The 18,453-nt window shown below is 36.6% G+C and overlaps 1 protein-coding gene across 1 annotated transcript; it reads right to left on the bottom strand.

Moving 5' to 3' along the window:
- Positions 1 to 7,636: 7,636 nt before the first annotated feature.
- POLR1F (RNA polymerase I subunit F) lies at positions 7,637 to 11,161 on the bottom strand. The gene is made up of 4 exons (XM_063303747.1): positions 10,860 to 11,161; positions 10,096 to 10,237; positions 8,784 to 8,992; positions 7,637 to 8,154 (listed from the first exon to the last, which is right to left on the bottom strand). The coding sequence occupies exons 1-4, from the start codon at positions 11,123 to 11,125 to the stop codon at positions 7,818 to 7,820; spliced, it is 954 nt and encodes a 317-aa protein (XP_063159817.1). The 5' UTR covers positions 11,126 to 11,161; the 3' UTR covers positions 7,637 to 7,817.
- Positions 11,162 to 18,453: the final 7,292 nt, after the last annotated feature.

Consider the following 18,453-nt stretch of genomic DNA (forward strand, 5'->3'; position numbering starts at 1 on the left):
CCTGATAGAATGATGAAGAGAAGCATGCTGTAGATAAGGGGGAAAAAAGAAAAAGAAAGAAATAGATATCTAATGTAAATGTTAAAATATGATTGTTGCCTATGGAGTTGCTATTCCATTTGTTTAATGTGTGTTTCAAGACTATATCCATGCCTGATGATAGGAAGAAGGTAGCAAAACTACAGGGGATTAATTTGCTAAGGCTGTGGCAAATGTGTTTGTCAGAAGAGGTATCAATGAGTAAAATTTGGCAAAAGCAGTGTTCTTTTATACCAGGCACAGGATGTCCAGACCAGATTTTGCTCTTCAGGTCGTTTACAAATGTATAAATGTGAGAAAGTTTACCATACATTTTTTGATTTAGAAAAAGCATATGACGTGAATTGGCTTGAATTATAGAATTTTTGCTATATTGAGTACGCAGTTGAGAGCTTGGTTACTAGATGCAATAAGAGCAGTATGATAGAAATAAAGCATGCGTGAGATGAAATGGAATGTTTAGCAAATGATTTAACATTTAGTAGATGTGAGATAAGGATGCATGAGTCCCCTTAGTAGTTTAATGTATTAATGGATAAAAAAATGCTTGTGATGATATCAGAAGTATGTTAGTTGGAAACAAATGCACACATGTTTTTATACGGCAATGGTACTATGTTATTGTCAGAGAATGCAAATTAATTTCCACAAATGTTAGATTGTATGCAATGATATAGTATGAATCTGAAAATCAGTGTATCCAAGACCAAGGTTGAAAAGGAAAGTGGAATGAACCATTGCAGGTTATAAATTCATGGCAAAAAACCCTACATCAAGTAGAAGAATTGTTGTACCTTGGTAGAATGTTTACTAATGTTGAGGAAATGGATGGAGAAAGCTCATAAAAAGATAGTGAGTTGCTTTTGTAAGGAATTTGTGAAAATAATCTAAAATGGAAATGCATAGGAGCATGTTACTGCCTGTTTTGCTGTATGGAAATAAGAGTTGGATATCTTCAGAGAAACATAAAAATTAAGTTGAATGCAGGGAAAATGGGGTATTTAAGAAGTATATGTGATTAAAAAACAAAAGAAGAGATAGGATCCAGAATGAATAGAGGCTGAATAAATGTGAATTGACTATAAAAGTGAGTGAAGAGTACAAAAGGATATGCGTGGGTGATTTGGTCAAATAAAAAAAATGAATGAGGATCAAAGTGCAAATCAAATATATGAAAATATATATTTCATATATTTTACATGAATATATTTCACATATTTTTATATTTCATATATTTTTGAATGAGTGTTCAAAAGTAAGAAAAGACCAATAGCATTGTGGTTAGATGAAGCTGAGATCTGCAGAAACTGTGAAGTGAGAAGTTTCAAGAACAAAAGACAATGTGTGAAACAATAAATATACAGTAATGGAAATAAGGATAATTTGCAAGAACAGAAAGAGAGGTATAAATGATGGTGGTATAAATTATTTCAGCTTTGTTCCTTTTTCTTGGAAAAGTTTAATTTAGTTGACTTACTATTTCTTATACCTCCTTTACATGCTGGATGTAAAGAAAAAATCCTTTCTATGTGGCTTGTAAATGAAAACTCCAGGTGACTTGTCCCACAATTTTTATTATGTTAGCATGGAATCTATTATCGATATATAAAACAATACTCCACCATGTGGCATTATGTGAAAGCAAAACAAAGCAATGTTTTAGAAGATTTCAATAACTGATAAGATACATGGTTTGACTTTCTTCGAGATCCTAGGTAATAAGTAGAAATAGTTTTGGGTTTTTTGCCCCTCTACAAAAATGTTTTGAGAAAGTTTCAAAATGAAATAAATCTCAAAAGCATTTTATAAATCTCAGCCAGAAAAATATAAGTAAATCCTAGTAGCACACCTAGTTCTTGGGGAGGGACAATTCTTCATCAGAATGTCCCACTTGGAGATACTTGGCCTTTCAAGTTCAAAGAATCAGATAAAGAAATCTAAAAGAGGCACTATAAAACCAAACAGAAATTGTGAGATGGGTGGACAAACATCACATGCAGCCTGTGAACAGGCAGCTAGGGCCCGTCATGTTCTCTGCTGCACCTGATTTTTTAAAAGTTCCTTCTGCAGAATAATATTTAGCTGGCATAGATATTCTTTTTTTTTTTTTTTTTGAGACTTAGTAGCTGCCTCCCAGTACTTTGGAAGTGTGTACATCTGTCTCCCTACTCCAGGGCAATAGTAAGCTATTACAACACTCTCTTATGAACGGCAGCCATTTTGTGAGTAGGCAATCCCTCTAAAAGAGAGTAATTCTAGAAGAATCCCCAGCACATGATCCCCAAATTTAAAATGTTTCTCTACTTCTGGTCTTATCCTATATAAAACATTACTTATGTTCTATAATTCCCTTTTATTTGAGAATTATCTGGTACAGTAGATATTATTGCTAATTTTTTGAAAACATATTTCATAGATGCAAAGAATATTTGGATTAAGTCTGGAAGACTAAGAATACTTATCTGAGATTAAGTATAAGTCTCATTTTACTTATTGGGACTTACTTCTTGATAAAGATGAGCAGAACTATATATGCTTTTTCTGTAGTGAGTAGAAACACGGGTATCTTAGGGCCAGTAAAGAAAGAACATTTATTTCTGAGGTTTAAAATATATGAGTTTGACTGAGGCAGTTGAGTTTAATTAAATTGATTTATAAAACAGTCTTACTGTCTGCTCAGAAATAAGCTCTATAGACTTCAGTGGATTTACTCCGTTATTTTGGAGAAATGAATTGTAAATTAATGTAATCAGAACTGATTAGCCATAATTAAAAAAGCCCAATTATTTTTTTAAAAATAATGTTCTTCAGCTCAGGCTCTGGGGCAGGGGGGTGTACTGATCTTTATAGTAAAAGCGTTTCCACATCAAAAGTAATCCCACTGAATTTATTCAGTCTTACCTGTATGTAAGTAAGTGATACTTCATGTCAACTGAAAAGTTATTATTGAATAAAGGTCTGAGGTCTAACTGTTCCATTTGGAAAATTATCATTCCCAATTTTCTCAAGTTTCTTTCTCCTTTTATTCATGTTTTGGACTAGCATTTAAATATTAGTACAACTACTAGAGAACTAGTTTGGTGTAATGGTTAAGGAACTGGGCTAGAAGCCAGGAGTTCTAGTCCTGCCTTGGGCACAAAGCCAGCTGGGTGACCTTAGGCCAGTCACTCTCTGTCAGCCCTAGGAAGGAGGCAATGGCAAACTGCTTCTGAAAAACCTGCCCAAAAAACCCACAGGGACTTCTCCAGGCAGTCTCCAAGAATTGGACACAATTGAATGGATTAAAAAAAAAAACTTCTACTGTACTAACTTTGGTAAGACTAATAATTTCTTATTTATTGCCTGCAGCATGCTAGTATTGCTTGATTTTCTCTGGAGCTGTTTTTCATCCTGTGATGTTCAGATAGTTGAGAGACGTAAATATGTTAGTTCACTGTATGTATCCCTTCGGAGTTTATTTTTGTGTTCTGAGTTATTTGTGAGGATGGGTGGGGGTAGGAAGACATTGTGTAAATCAGAAAAAGATATCTGGCTGCCCACACTTGCTGATCTGGGGGCGGGGATGGGGGGAGTCCTTGGAGGACTTTCCACGATGTATTTCTTAGGATTTAATGGAATGTGCAGTCAGCAATGCTGCAGACCATTAAACAAAGAAAGGACCTGCACCCAACCCCCTTGGTTGTATTGTAAGGTAGGTAAAAGCTGGAATTCTGTACTTTTCCACTGAGATTGCCAAGTATTTTCCCCCTTTAATCACAAATCCACTTTGCATTATGGAAGGCATCTTCATTCATTTAAAAGCCATTTTGTTCAAATTAACGCCAACCCTCAGTTAGGTTGCCACGTTTCAGTCATCAATATTACTTGGAACTGAGAAAGCATCGTTTCTTTTTTCCACAATGGACCATAATTTCATAGTTAAGCTTGAAGATGATATATAGTTCATTCAAGTATTTTCATGGAACTTTACTTTCAGCCTGATAGGATTCTGCTCATTCTGAAGTCTTAAACCCATGGTGACAATAAAAATCTAAGCTCTGGTTCATTTCAGATGAGAGCCAACAGCACTCCTTTGGCAGGAAAATGTATACATTGCATATTTAGTATTTTAATGCACAAACCACAAATCAAATCTCCAACTCCTGCTTGTGAGCAACGCATGTTGACCACTATGAACAACAGACTAAAATGGGTGTTGACCTGATCCAGCAGCTTCTCTTTTTCTTATGAAAAAGAGAACATTCAATACTTATCCTATAGAAAGCATTGATCTTTAGAATAATATATAGACTGTCTTTCTTTTCTTAAGCTTTCCAGCAAGAGTTTGGATGTTACATTACATCATACACTCATATGCAAGGTTTTACATGACTTACACAGACACACACACAGGTTGGAGGGAGGGGAATTTCCCTGTATTTACTCAGTGTGTGTCTGTGTTTATATTGACCATCAGGAAGCAGTATGTGGCCAACATACAGTAATTTGTGACTCTGATTTGTTCTATAACCCATTTGTTTGTTTTCTTGGCTGCCCATAGTATTCTCAGGAGTCTTCTCCAACATTCAATTTCAAAAACATCAATATTCTTTATATCCGGCTTCTACTTTCATTTCCGTAGAGTGTCATAGGGAAAAACCACTGCCTGCACAATTCTGATATGGTACATAATTATCATCAAAGTGAAATGGCCTGTGAGTTCAACTCCCGATAAAGGGTTCGGACTATACACAAAAATCTGTCGCTATGTATGCTTGATGAGTCCCACACAGGACAAACTTGGTTGTATACTGCCTCCTAGAAGTCAATATAAGCAAAAACACCTATGGAAACCACTACCTGAAGGAACTGGGCCTTTTTCTTGACATTTTTGTATTAAAACGATTCAAAAGCACAATACCCACAGTGCAAGGATTCCTGTATCTGCTTCATCAATCAAATGATAATATAGCATCAAATAGGAAGAGGTTTACAGGTCGTGGTATTTTAATTTCTTGGTGCAAGAACTCTGAAGTGGCCATCCAGTCTGTTTTAAACATTTAATGAAGGGATGTCCACAGTCTTCCAAGATATCACATTCTACTGTCAAACACTTTATACTGCAGGAAAGATTACCCAATATTTAAGAGAAATGTCTTTTTTTATTTAAACCCATTGTTTGGGGTCCTGTCCTTGAGAGCTGCATAAACTGTATGTAGTCATCTGTGTGACAATTCATTACATCTTTACAATTATATTGTCACTGTCAATTAACTTTCCTCAGAACAAAATTCAGTTCCTTCAATCTTTCATAAAAAAAGAAATAGGTGAAAATCCAGAGTAAACTAACAGAACAAGCTTCTTATTGAAAGTAACAGGACCTAAATTGTGACTTTCTTAATACCATTATTTTTCACTGTACTTTTATGATGCTACCTATTTCAGCTTCAAGGTCCGATACATCTTATCCTATTAGATGAAATTCCAAATAAATGACAAATTTTACAAAAGTTGGGATTCTCAAGTGAGATACTTATGCACCTGGAACAAGATCAGACAACTGTGGCTCCTAAACAAAGGATGCTTGATATAAGATTACAAATAGAATAAAGCAAGTTATTACTTAGCGCTCAATTAATGGGCACAGTAGATTTTATTTTAAACCATTTCTGGCTAAACTTATAAACACTGAATTTCAGAGGGCATTTACACTATTGCAGTTGAGTATCTTACTGTCAGCAATGTTGGTAAATAACACAAAATCCCCAATGCTGAAAGGCTTTGCCATTGTAAAGATGGGAATGGCAGCATAGGATCATGTCCTGCTTTACTGTAATTTTAGCTGAGACACACCAAATGAGTTACTAACATCTCTTCTTAGCCTATTTCCAGGTCAGACAGAAGAATTCTATGGGCAGTTTGTTTTGTCAGATAAAGAACCCAAGTTAACTCTTGCTGTTGCAGTCTATATTTGTATACTTACCTGGCAGGGGAGGTACCATGATCATGAAGTCTGTATTTGTAGCCTGTAAAACCTGTGCGATGTTGACAGCAAAGTAGCCTAAACTGGATTACAGGTCTTTCTACTATGCATGCTACATTGTACTTTATATTATGTACTGTATTTTCTTTTATGAAATCTGGGTCTGCAACCAGTAATAAAGTTTGATCGATGCTACCTAGAATTGCATTTACCTTTTTACATGCCACTTCACACTGATGGCTCACATCACCTTGTTACCTACTAAAATTCCAATGGATTTTTTTTCATGTGATTATTTCTTTCATAGTCATTTCAAATAAAGCCAGTATTTAAGTTTCCCAGCAAGAAGCAATCAATATGCAGTGATGTCACATATATGCATCCTCCAAAACAATTCCTTAGTGTTGATTCTGAATGGGTAAAAACCTCATCATTTGATTATCTATGGCAGATAAGGTACTAGTTTAAGTACCTTAAGTACTTAAGTACAGCCAGTTAAGTATCAGAATTTTGCATATTAATACAATTACCCTAAATGCTATGGAGGTATTTTAAGCTGCAATCCTCTATCCTTTCACCTGCAAACAAATGCCACTGAATTTAAAATGACATGTTTCTAAGCAGACATAGAATTGCACTACTGATTGAGGTTGGTTTTTGACAGCCAACAGTGATAAGAGTTAATTGCCTCACTTTCTCTATCCAGCATAAGCAAAAGGCACTCAAATACAGACTTCAGAATGCTGCTTTAGCCAGTTAGCTTTTTCTCTGTATCAGTCTGTAATACTAAATTCAAAATTAACAATGGAACATGTAGCTTCCATTCAGCTTTCCTGTTAAGATTATGAATACTTTTCAAAAGTGAATCATGAAGGACTATTAATTATTTCTTTTCAAACTGGTGGCCATATTCAGAATTTTGAGAAGTTGTTGTGGGCGTTTTCACAAAATAGCAGTTGAAATGACATGACTACCAGTGAACATGACCAAGTACAAAACATGGATTTAATAAAGTGCTACTTGCCTCCTTTCAACAGAATACAGAACAACCCAATGACCCTTCCTATTGCACCAATTTCTCTTTGTCATTTTCCTGTAATAATGGGAACTTTTAAACAAGACCCAGGGATATAGCCTTCCACTCTTTTTATTTTTAAATAAAGCTTATGGGGTCTATTTGAGCCCAGAACCAGTCTTTAATATAAAGATGATCCTGGGATCTGGAATTTTGTTTCCAATATGCCAGTTTGCTTGCTTATTTATAAAGTTAGGTGGCACAGAGAACCTAGTGGCATCCAAATTCCTGCAGGTATGCTGAAATTCAAAGCACCAAATTAGAAACCTGAAGTCCTAAATACTCCTAATATCTATACCTAAGATATAAGAGATCAATTTCTCCTTTACAATGTTGGTATAAAAGCAGCCTTGGAAGCTATCAGGACCCTAAGGACAGATCACAAAGAAGTTTCCATACGGTAATTTTTCAGGCAGATCCTTTAGTATCACTCTGGAGACATTTTCTTAAAATTAAATATATAGCTATAGACAAAGAACTGAATTTAGGGCTTGGACTTTTTTCCTAAAACATTTAAAAATACTAACAGTGGCTAGTTAAAGGCTATACAAAAACATGAATGTCTTTTCTCATATTATTTATTAACTTTTATACATTTTTGAAGTCCATATGTACAGCATCTACAATGGAATTCATCCAGCCAATCAACTAGTGATGCTAAATGCAATGTAAAATGTCAAAATATTTCTGATAGAAGAGTTCCAAATACAGGTAAGGCACATTGGTATTATTCAGAATTCTTCACTCTTTTCTCTTCTTTTTAGCTTTGGATTTTGACAATCCAGGGAGTCCATTTTCCTCCTCACAAAGTTTTCTTTTCTTTTTCTTAGATTTACCGTGATCACTATGGTAACCACTTGAGTCACTGGCATGCATTCCCAACTCTGCCCCGTCTTGCCCATTCTCTCTCTCGGGCTTATCATATATACCATTATCATCCTCATCACCATTTTGCATTTCTCTGTCTTCTATCCCAACACTTGATGTATCAACTTCCATCTCCTCTGAGCCAATATGTACATCACAGTGTTTTTCATGTTTTTTCTTGCATTTTTCCTTCAGCATCTCTTCTCCAAAACTAAAAAGAAAAAAACAACTAAGAAAACAACTTTTCCAAGACCAGTATCATATAAATGCGAAAGGTGTGCTAATTAGTCACCTACAAACCTAAGGGTACTTACTTTAACACTTTTTGTCATATACATGAATACACACACACACACACACACACACATATATTCATGTCTCTTACATAGCTGGCAGAAATCTTTTTTTTTTTTAATATTAACATCTGAAATTCAAAAGCCCTGCAGTCATATGGGAGCAGAACACTGTACAGTTTATCTAAATTGATTCATACTGGACTACTTTTAATTGTAATACTACCATCATATCTAGATTATCCTTTATCCTTTAAATGGATCATCCTGACATATCCTTTAAATGGAAGACAGAAGTGTTAACACAAGCAGGCATTTTGGGGCACAAACCATTTGTCTCAATATTATTGGAAGTAATTTTTCCACATTTTTTTTCAAATTCTGATCGATCTCATAGTTCTCCGTGAAATATTTTGTCAGTCTGAGAAATAAATGAGATCTTAAGATTCCTGTGACATGCTATGCAATAAAAGTACCTTTGTTCTCCAGCCTTACATTCTATAAATCAAGTATTCTTATCAAGTACTTTGTAAAAAGCATGTATTACCTGTTTTTACATAGTCTTCCTCGGATGCAGAATACTCCAGCAGCATCTGAATCAAAATGCAACACCTTAAATATCAGTCTATTACCTATTTGAAAACCAAGGTTTTTCCATTCATCTGTTGATATGTGATCTGGTTTGGGGATAGAAGCATTGAAACATTCATGAACCAGACAGCCAATGTGGCTAGGTGCCACTTTATTAATTATTCCCTGGGAAGGAAAAAGAGAAGTGTTAGCAGTACATCATATAATGTGTTTGGTGAAAGTATATTGTAGTTTCTGTCAATTTGTAGCACAGGTACACAGAAAGTATATGGAACTATGGTGTATTCTTACATTTTTTTGAATGCTAAATATATATAAACATTTTTAATTTTTTAGGAGCCAGATAGTCCAATATCCTTTTATCCTGAGTTGGTCAAAATCTACTTCTGTTTTTGCTCAGGTGACTGATATTGCAGAAACTCTAAATAGTTTTCCCATAACAGATCAACACTTGTGGAATTGACCTTAACAACTAGCAGCCAGAGTAATGTTGCAAGAGTTGTGAATATGACCATTTGATTTTTTTTTTCTAAAATGTTTTTAGAGATCGTTCATATAAAATAATTACAGTGCTGGTTTTAGCCAGCTACTCCTATGAGCAACTAAAGAACCATACTTGGAAAGGGTTGTCATTGCAACAAAGACTGTAAATATTAACATCATAACATAATAAATCACAAATTGTAAAACTTAAGTAAGCCTAAAGGTAATCAACTACAATAAAAAATCCTTAAAGACTATATGTTGTAAAAAAATCTAACATAATACACACAATTTAGATGTATAATATAAAGAGCCAGATTGGTGTAGTGGCTAAGGTGATGGCCCAGAAACTAGGAGATTGTAAGTTTTGTAAGGGAGGCCTAGACTTTCATGAAAGACAGCCGGGTGACTTTGGGCCAGTCATTTTCTCTCAGCCCAAACCACCTCATAGGGTTGTTGTGGGGAAACAGGAGGCAGGAGAATTAAAGATGTTTGCCGCCTTGAGTTTTTATATATATGGTATATATAAAAAGTGGTAGTAGTAGTAGTAGTAATAATAATAAAAACTATGAGTTGGCCAGACTGTTTTTTACATTTTTAATTATACCATGGATGCTTTACTGTATTTTTCTTGACCGTATTGTAAACCACTCTTGTTGTTGCTGTTGTCATTATTATGGCAGGATAAATCCAATAAATAAGTAAAATAGCAGATGGTCTTACTACATAAGTTTGAGATGAGAGGAACTGTACAAACAAAGGTACTGGGTTATTTATATACATACCACAAGTTTTTTCCCTGGCTTAGGCTGAAAGATAACAAAAGTAGCTTCTATGTCCAGATGGATGGCCCCAATGTCATCAATTATATCACCTAGTTCATTGGTTATTTTAATATCATCATAAGCCACAGGAACACCTTGAAAGCTACAAGATAAAATAAATCACATACCAATATAATCATCATAAGTACGCCTAAGGTCTACAGGAAACACTGCAGTTATGATCCTTGTCATAACAAAGCAGTTACAAGCAATTCTAATGGATGAAAGAGCTACACAAATGCAGATTTTATGATTCTGAGAAAAAAGCCATAGTCATGAGACCCCTAGTAGTTTGCAATGTAACAGATAACCACCCACACAATTCTCATATGGATTACTTAAAGACCTACTGATTGAAATTAAATTTGCTCTGCAAGCCCTTCACATAATTCTTAAGCAGCTACGTTAACTACAAGTCAATGCACCATTGGAAAACATCTGGAAGGGTGCAGTTGAGGTAACTGCTTAAATAAAAGCCACAGGATTAATTTAGGAAAGAGTGCAAAACATTCCCTACTTGTGGGAACGAAATGTGTGTTCATCATCTCCTCCGCTCCCTACAAAATAAAACTTGGATGGAAAGCTTTCCTTCTTTTGTTCCATCTTTATACAGTGAACTGCAATCTTAAATAAATGGTCACGTTTTCTTCCTCTTAACCTCATGAAGGCTACCCAGACCTTTGAAGCTCCTTAACGCATAAACCGAGATAGCCAATAGGTTGTACCTCTCTGAATAACGACGCAGTTCCGCATCCAACTGCGCGCAAATCCCGGTCCGTTTACGATTCAGGAAGCGCGGCGGGAGCGCTATATGCCTCCGGTGCGACGTCACCACAAGGCAAGAGTAGCGGTTCTCCGTCAGCGCTACCGCCGTCTCGAAAGAAGGCAGCTCGACGCAGGTGGGAAGGGGCGCCGGGGTCGAAGGCGCCGCTGTTGAGGCTACAGCAGCCACTTCAGCCTCCGCCACCCCAACAGCCTCCATCTCCGCCATGGCACCCCCGAGAAGAACCCGCCGCTCGACGTCCCAAGGCTCCCTCTTTCCTTGCCGTCGCTCAGCGATGACGTTAGCACAATAAGGTAGAACATTCTGCTCGGGCCAACCTATCGAACGGCTGGAGACAGAAAGGGAAAAAGGGCTCTTCCCTTTCCGGATATGGTGTAGCGGCCATGTTTTGTGTGGCTTTGCTTACCTACCAACTCTCTGCCCGGGGACTTCCTCATCCGGTTCCTGAAGCTGACGTCAAGTTTCCTAAGTCGAGAGGTGGCACTGAAACATGCGCACTGCGGCACTCGCGTCACTAGCCCGGATGGATTTCTCCCCAGGTGGATCTTAGGCGTAAGGCGGTTGGTGGGAAAGTCCCTGGGACTGCTGTCCTCAACTCGTGGTACACGAACCAGTAATCTAGATGGCGCATAGAATGAGTCACTGGGATTCTAATTAAGGTTTTAAAGCTTACTCTAAGTATTACATATAAAGATAGAATTTTATATGAAAAGTTATAAAATTTTATATGAAAACTTATCAGTACCCTATTCTTGTTTTCATCACAATGAGATCAAGATTTTTTGTAGAGGGATTGGCAGTCTGGTGTACTGATTTCTTACCGGATATTTAAAGCGTCTCAATCGATTCTAGATGGTTAATAATCGATTATGTGCCATCGAGTGGTTTTCGACTCTTAGCAGCCACATAGATTTTTTTCCCCATGATCTGTCTCTAACCTGGTCTTCCAATTGTGCACCCATTGCAACTGTAACTAAGTCCATCGTCTCTTTCCTTCCACCTTTCCCTGCATTAGAGCCATTTCCAGAGAGCTGGGCCTTCACATAATGTGTCTGAAGTAGGATAATTTGAGTGAGTGCCTTGAGTGAGAACTCTGGGTTGATTTGTTCAATGATCCATTGGTTTGTTTTCTTGGCTGTTCAGGGTATTCTCAGCCATCTCCAATACGAAAGTTCAAAAGTGTCAATACCCTTCCTATCCTGCTCAAGTCAACTTTTGCTTCATAGAGTGTCACAGGGAATTCCATGGCTTGCATGATTCTGATATGTGTAGGTATAGAGGAATCACGGCATTTGAATATCTTTTCCAAGGCCTTAGTGGCTGTTCTACCCAGTGCTAGTCTGAGTCATATTTCTTGACTGCTTATTCCTTCACTGTTGATGTATGATCCTAAAAGGCAGAACCAAACTAATGACAGCAGGCAGAACAACCAGCCTTAGATACCTTCATTGTCAGTTCTAAGGCTGCTGTCATTAGTTTGGTCTTTATATTTAATTTTAGTCCCATTTTTTCACTGTGCTCCTTGACTTTTATTACTAGGGCTTGCAGATCCTCTGGATTTTCATCTAGCAAGGTAGTGTCATCAACATAGCGCAAGTAATTGATATTTCTTCCCCCAGTTTTAAAACCACACATATTCCAATCCAGCTTCCCTTAATATATATTCAGCATATATATAGGTTGAATAAATAAGGGGACAGTATACAGCCTTGTCTTACTCCTTTGCCAAGCTGGAACCAGTCCATTTCACCATGTTCTGTCCGTACCATGGCTTTTTGATGTATATATAAGTTTCTTCAGAGGACGGTGAGATGTTTCCTGGGACTCCAATTTTTCTGAGCGCTTTCTACAGCTTGACATGATTGACACAAAGACATTTATAAAATCAATGAAACACATTTGACTTCTTTTTGATATTTGGCTTTCTCAATTATCAGGTGTGGATCAGCAATAATATGACTGAGTCAAAAGAGTGCTTGTAAAGTGAGAGTGCAGCACTACTTTGAACCTTACCCTCCCTCAGAGTGACATTACACCCTCCAAATCCAGTCATGCTACTCTTCCACCCCATACTTAGTGTTGCAGATTCTGCAGGACACTGAATATAAGTGGAACAGGACCCTTTTTGTAAGCAGAAAATGTTATGGCCACAATACATTTTAACACATGATCATGGGAATAATCCAATCAAAGTTAATTTTAAGACTAGAAGGTGGTAGTGCTACAAATAAAGTACCCCCCCTTGTTTTTTGGCCTGTAATGACTACAAATGGTAACTTGTATCATAGTTACCAGTTCATTTGTTTTTCAAATGAATTCAGAACTTTTTGAACGGATTTTCCTATTGTAGTTGCAAAAGTAAGAAACATGACTTTGTGCTGTTAGGTATTTTTCTTTGATAATAAACAGTACCAGTGTATTATAATGCATAAGTTGTTGGACTAAAACTGGTAAACCTAGCTTTACAACTGTACTATTGTGTTCAGTGAGTGACTTTGGCTACCCATCCTCTCTTAAACCCAGCATACTCTGCATTGGTTTTGTTGTAGGAAAGTTTATAGGCCACTTTGAACTCCCGGAGAGAAGGCAGGATACATCAAACAAAATAAATAAAAATACTGTAGTTGTAGCTGAGTCATGGACTCACCTTGCAAATAAAGATTAGATAGTCTCAGACTGAACTTGATAAATCACTGTCCTAATTTTACTTACCTTTTGCTTTTTCAGATGCTTTGAAATAGAATACAATAAAAATATTTACATTTGCAGTTCTCTTTCCTTCAAGAATTCATTCCAACATAATTTGCCAGCAGGGGTAGGGAGACGGGGGTTGATGACAAAGGTACAAAATTTTACAAGAGTCCCTTTGGCTACAGTAATAATTCAAATATTTCAAATTTGCTGCCTTTTATATCATCAAAATCTACTTTAGGCGCTATTTCATTCAGCCTATTATAAGCCCATTTCAGATATCCAGGGAAAGGGATATCCTGTATTTCCCAAACTTTCTGACCTTAACTATTAGCATTCTCAAACAACCAGGAGCTATAGCAAAATACTGGGGTTAAAAAGATCTACAAACAAAAAGCATATCAGTGTTTTAAAGTTACAGGGCTTACAAGGACATATGGGAATGGATATAAATACAGATAATTTTTAAGGGATAATGTTTACATTAACAATTTAAACTAGAATTCCTTTTAAATAAATTATGCTAACACCCAAATTTCAAGTACTAGAAGGTGGAAATGACTAGATTCAGACAGATGCACAAGCTTTGATTCAGATCTGTTTATGTAAACTTTTGACTAGATTTAATATCAAAATATTAAGAGCCTCACTTGGTTCCAAAGTAGGCGTTTGCCTCATTGCTTACTTTTTTTATTTTTGCTCCTCTTCCAATTAAATATTCTTTCCGCTGTTCCGAAGCTTCCATCCCTCAACATTTGGGCAAAAGTCCAAGACATTTGACTGTATGGATGTAATAAATTATTCTGTGTTTCCTTTTTGTAATAAATGCAAGATTGGAACATTTGAGTTGTTCATCTCTTTTTCTTAATTCAAACTTCTCTAACCCTTTGGGGATAATTAGATGAAATAAGCCTGTATAAACAACTGTTATTTAAGAAGGTGTCACTGGGCGGCACACTTGAGCCTTGAATGGATATTGAGTTCTTAACCCCATTAAAATCAGTGAATCATTCTCCGCCGTAATATGGAATTGCTCAGTCCAGTGTTCTGCGTAATGTCTACTAAATTCTGGACCTAAATAGCTTCCAATGATTCTAATCAGGGTTTGTAATCTAACTTTGAGAAAACAAAGATTTCTTATGAAAATTGCATCTTCACATTCTCTTTTGTTGTTAATAACAGCAGATGATATGGCAATGTTGACATCCTAAAACAGAGACTAAAATTTTATGTAGCTTACCCATAAGTATAGTTCATAATCCACAAATTTGTTTTTCTACTTTGAAACTGAGTCATACTTGTCCTTTCATCAACTCTCTCAATGTATTTATACTTGTTTGATTCACAATCTTCATGTGCCCGGAAGGAAAACTTGTTCTTCAAGTAAATATTTGTTTGTTCAGAAGATTTGTATCCTTCGTTCCTATCACCATGGTATTATTCAGTGTGGATTGTAACAGTTAACAATATGTAAACAAGAATTAGAACATTGAAAAATTCACTAAACATTAAAAACCAGAGGAAGTTTTTAAGTGGGTATAAGTAACTTACTAGTAAAAATAATCATTATCAAATTACCACATTTGCTTCCTGAAATAAAAGAAATGCTTATGTGCAATGGAAAGCCAAGAAAGAGAAAAGCTAAATGAATCCTCTGTAGCGAGAAGTTTTCTATGTTAGATGTGGTTATGAAGGAGATCTCCTCTTGTAGTCTGGAGAACAAATCTGTGTCCACAACAGATGAAAAGTAGGCGACCCTTCCAAATCTTAAGTATTCCCTCTATTAAGTCTTCTGTAATTATAGTATATAATTACATATAAGAGCCAGTTTGGTCTAGTGGTTATGGCCACGGGCTAGAAACCAGGAGACTGAAGAGTTCCTGTCCTACCTTCTGCATGAAGCCTGCTGGGTGACCTTGGGCCACTCACTCTCTCTCAGCCCAACCCACCTCACAGGGTTGTTGCTGTGGGGAAAATAGGAGGAGGAAGGAGTATTAGGTATGTTCGCCGCCTTGAGTTATTTATAAAAATAATAAAGGCAGGATAGAAAATAAATAAATAAATAAACAAGATGTTATCCAAGAACAAGAACGATGTTCGAAGACCCTGGAAGGGAACACATTAAAGCAAAACATAGGGCAAGGGCACTTTGATTCCATGTGTATTTATAGGTAGTCCTCATTCAGCAACCACAATTGGTACTGGTAATTTGGCCATTAAGTGAAGTGGTTGCTAAGTGAAACCATGTCTGTGCTTACAATCTTACTTCAGCTTTCCTTTGCTTTATAGACTTGCGGGGGTTGTAAAAGCAAGGACTGGTTGTAAAGTTACTTTTTCACCACTGTCGTAATTGCAAACTGTCATTAAACGAGGCAGATGCAAAATGACCACCTGTACTAAGAACTACTTCTTTCTTTATATATATACACAAACACACACACACACATACATACACACACACACACACGTGTACGTACACACACACACACACACAAAGAACTACTTGATTTGTTTTGTGGTGGACTATATCATAAATAATTTCTGAGCTGAAGCTGATCTGACTAGCAGCTGGACTGAAGGGCTAACTGGAATGTGCTGTGAATGGGTATTGCCCAAATTAGAAGTTGTGTTGTCACATGACCAATCCCAGAAGCACCAAGTTTTGTTTTGTTTTTTAAAGGTTTATTTATTAAGAAATAGAAACAATCCTTTAAAACGATTGTTTAGAAAGTGTGACCTGCCTTCCTCTATCATGGATTTTTCCTGCTGAAGTGTAAACAGGAAGTCCATCTAGCAACCGCTGCAGTCAGTCTATTCTAATAAAACCCCTAAATTTGCTTCCAACAAGATCCAGTGACAAAATGCCTTTTTAATCCTTTCCTAGAGCACTTACACTACCTTTATTCTAATCATCCCTAGCCAGAGTGTGTAAATGCTGGTTGGGTGTGATGGGAATGGTGGAACACATCAAGAGAACAACAAATGAAGACCTACTGCAGAGAAAGACAGATCGTATCACTGAAGGCCCATAATGTAATCCACAAAGTGAATACATTGATAATCTTCCTTTCTGTCCTATGTGTCAAAACATTCAGTTAGTTTTATTTCTCTTGGCAAACATCATTTACTTACGGCTTTGTTCTGAGCTAAAATAAATTTACTGTGGCACAATAAATGAGATTGTTCCATTGCATTTCCAGTGTAAGAAATCTCATGGGAATTCTATACAATTTGATTAAATAAAGGACGTTTGGGTAAACGTTCAGATAAAGAGAAGTTTTTTTCCAAATCAGCTGGTGACACAACATCCTATTCATGTCAGTATTTCTCATGTCTTCAGAAGAAGAAACGGCAAGCACTTTGTGGAAACAATGCATTTTACTCAAGCAGAGGAGAAGAATCACAGACTGAGTGCTCATCCCAGGCTAAATCATGGTTAAAGCAAATTATGGCTTACTGAATAAATCACATCTGGATTTGCATAGCTTCAAACTGTAAGTCATGATTTACAAATCATAGTGGCTGACTTCATACAGCATATAAAACCAAAATCACACAATCCCTCTGTTTGCTTACTGAGATGTGTAATCCAGGTCAACCTGACATGAACACCAGGAGTCTAGAATAATACTTGGTAAAACAGGGGTTTCTGCAGTGTGTGATCAAAAAGTCAAGGTAGTGGACATGATTAAAGCTCCACCCAATTTTATGTACATTGCAAATAGAATACAGATGGGGGTTTGATTATACCATTACAGCTGCCATTTTGACTTTTTTGTCCACATTCCACATCCAGAGCTGCCATCTACCCCTGTGATAGAGGGGGCATTGTTGGCTGCCTTTCCTGTCATTATGGCTTAAGAGCATATAAATTGGTCTTTATTTAACAGGAGAGGCCTCAATTGGTCAGTTAATATATTCTGGGACTTTTGCCTCTGTTTTTTTTTTTAATTATGTCAATCAAGACACCAATTTAAACCCCAACAGGATTTCAGCTTAACATAAGACTTATGCACTGGGGAGTGTCAGGAATCAGAAATTCACAATATTTGTGAAGCTCAATTAGGATGATACTCAAAAGCAGATTAAAGAACAGCCTCTTAAGTCAAAATATTACATTAAAGCTAAACTAGAGAATATGAATAGGAGTGAATTCAAATGCGGGCTACCAAGATGGTGAAGAGGCTGAAAATCAAATTGTACAAGGAATGGTTAAAGGATCAGGCTATCAGGCTACAGAAAGGGCAACTAAGGAGAGATGAGGCTTGTTAAAGCCTTGAAGAAATCTGTGTGATGGGATAAAGAAGAATTGAAGAGAAATCAGATCCTACAACATTATTTGATTGAATTAAAGATTAGGACTGTTAGAAGTAATAGGAAGTGTCATGAGTAAGGATGGTGAGCAGGGGGCTCCCATCCAGACTGTCAAGCGCATGCGTAGCACTGATGAATTGTTCAGCCATTCAAAGAGACACAGATCGGGACCGCCTTAACCCTTGGGGGTTGTATGTCTGGGTTTTCCCACGCTTCTTCAGTTTGTTAGGATTCCTGTTAAGTACTAGCAATAAATATTAGAGACCAGTTCCTTGTCTCAGTGTGTTTCCTGGTTGTTAGGACAGGAAGGAATATAAAGTTGGTTTATCTGATCAAGGTTAAAATAAGACATTTTTTGCAAGTTCTGGCTACCCTTTATGGACTTTTTGCTAACACCAGGATTGAAAAGTTGATGTTTTATGGATTTGCTTATAAATAAGGGATGGGATATAGGATGAAGAAATATCTGTTTGTAACCTTATGGGGTGAAGAGTTACTAAATTTGTTTATACTTGTGATAAAAGTTGGAA

Source organism: Candoia aspera, chromosome 4, assembly GCF_035149785.1.
Source record: "Candoia aspera isolate rCanAsp1 chromosome 4, rCanAsp1.hap2, whole genome shotgun sequence".
Taxonomy (NCBI): domain Eukaryota; kingdom Metazoa; phylum Chordata; class Lepidosauria; order Squamata; family Boidae; genus Candoia; species Candoia aspera.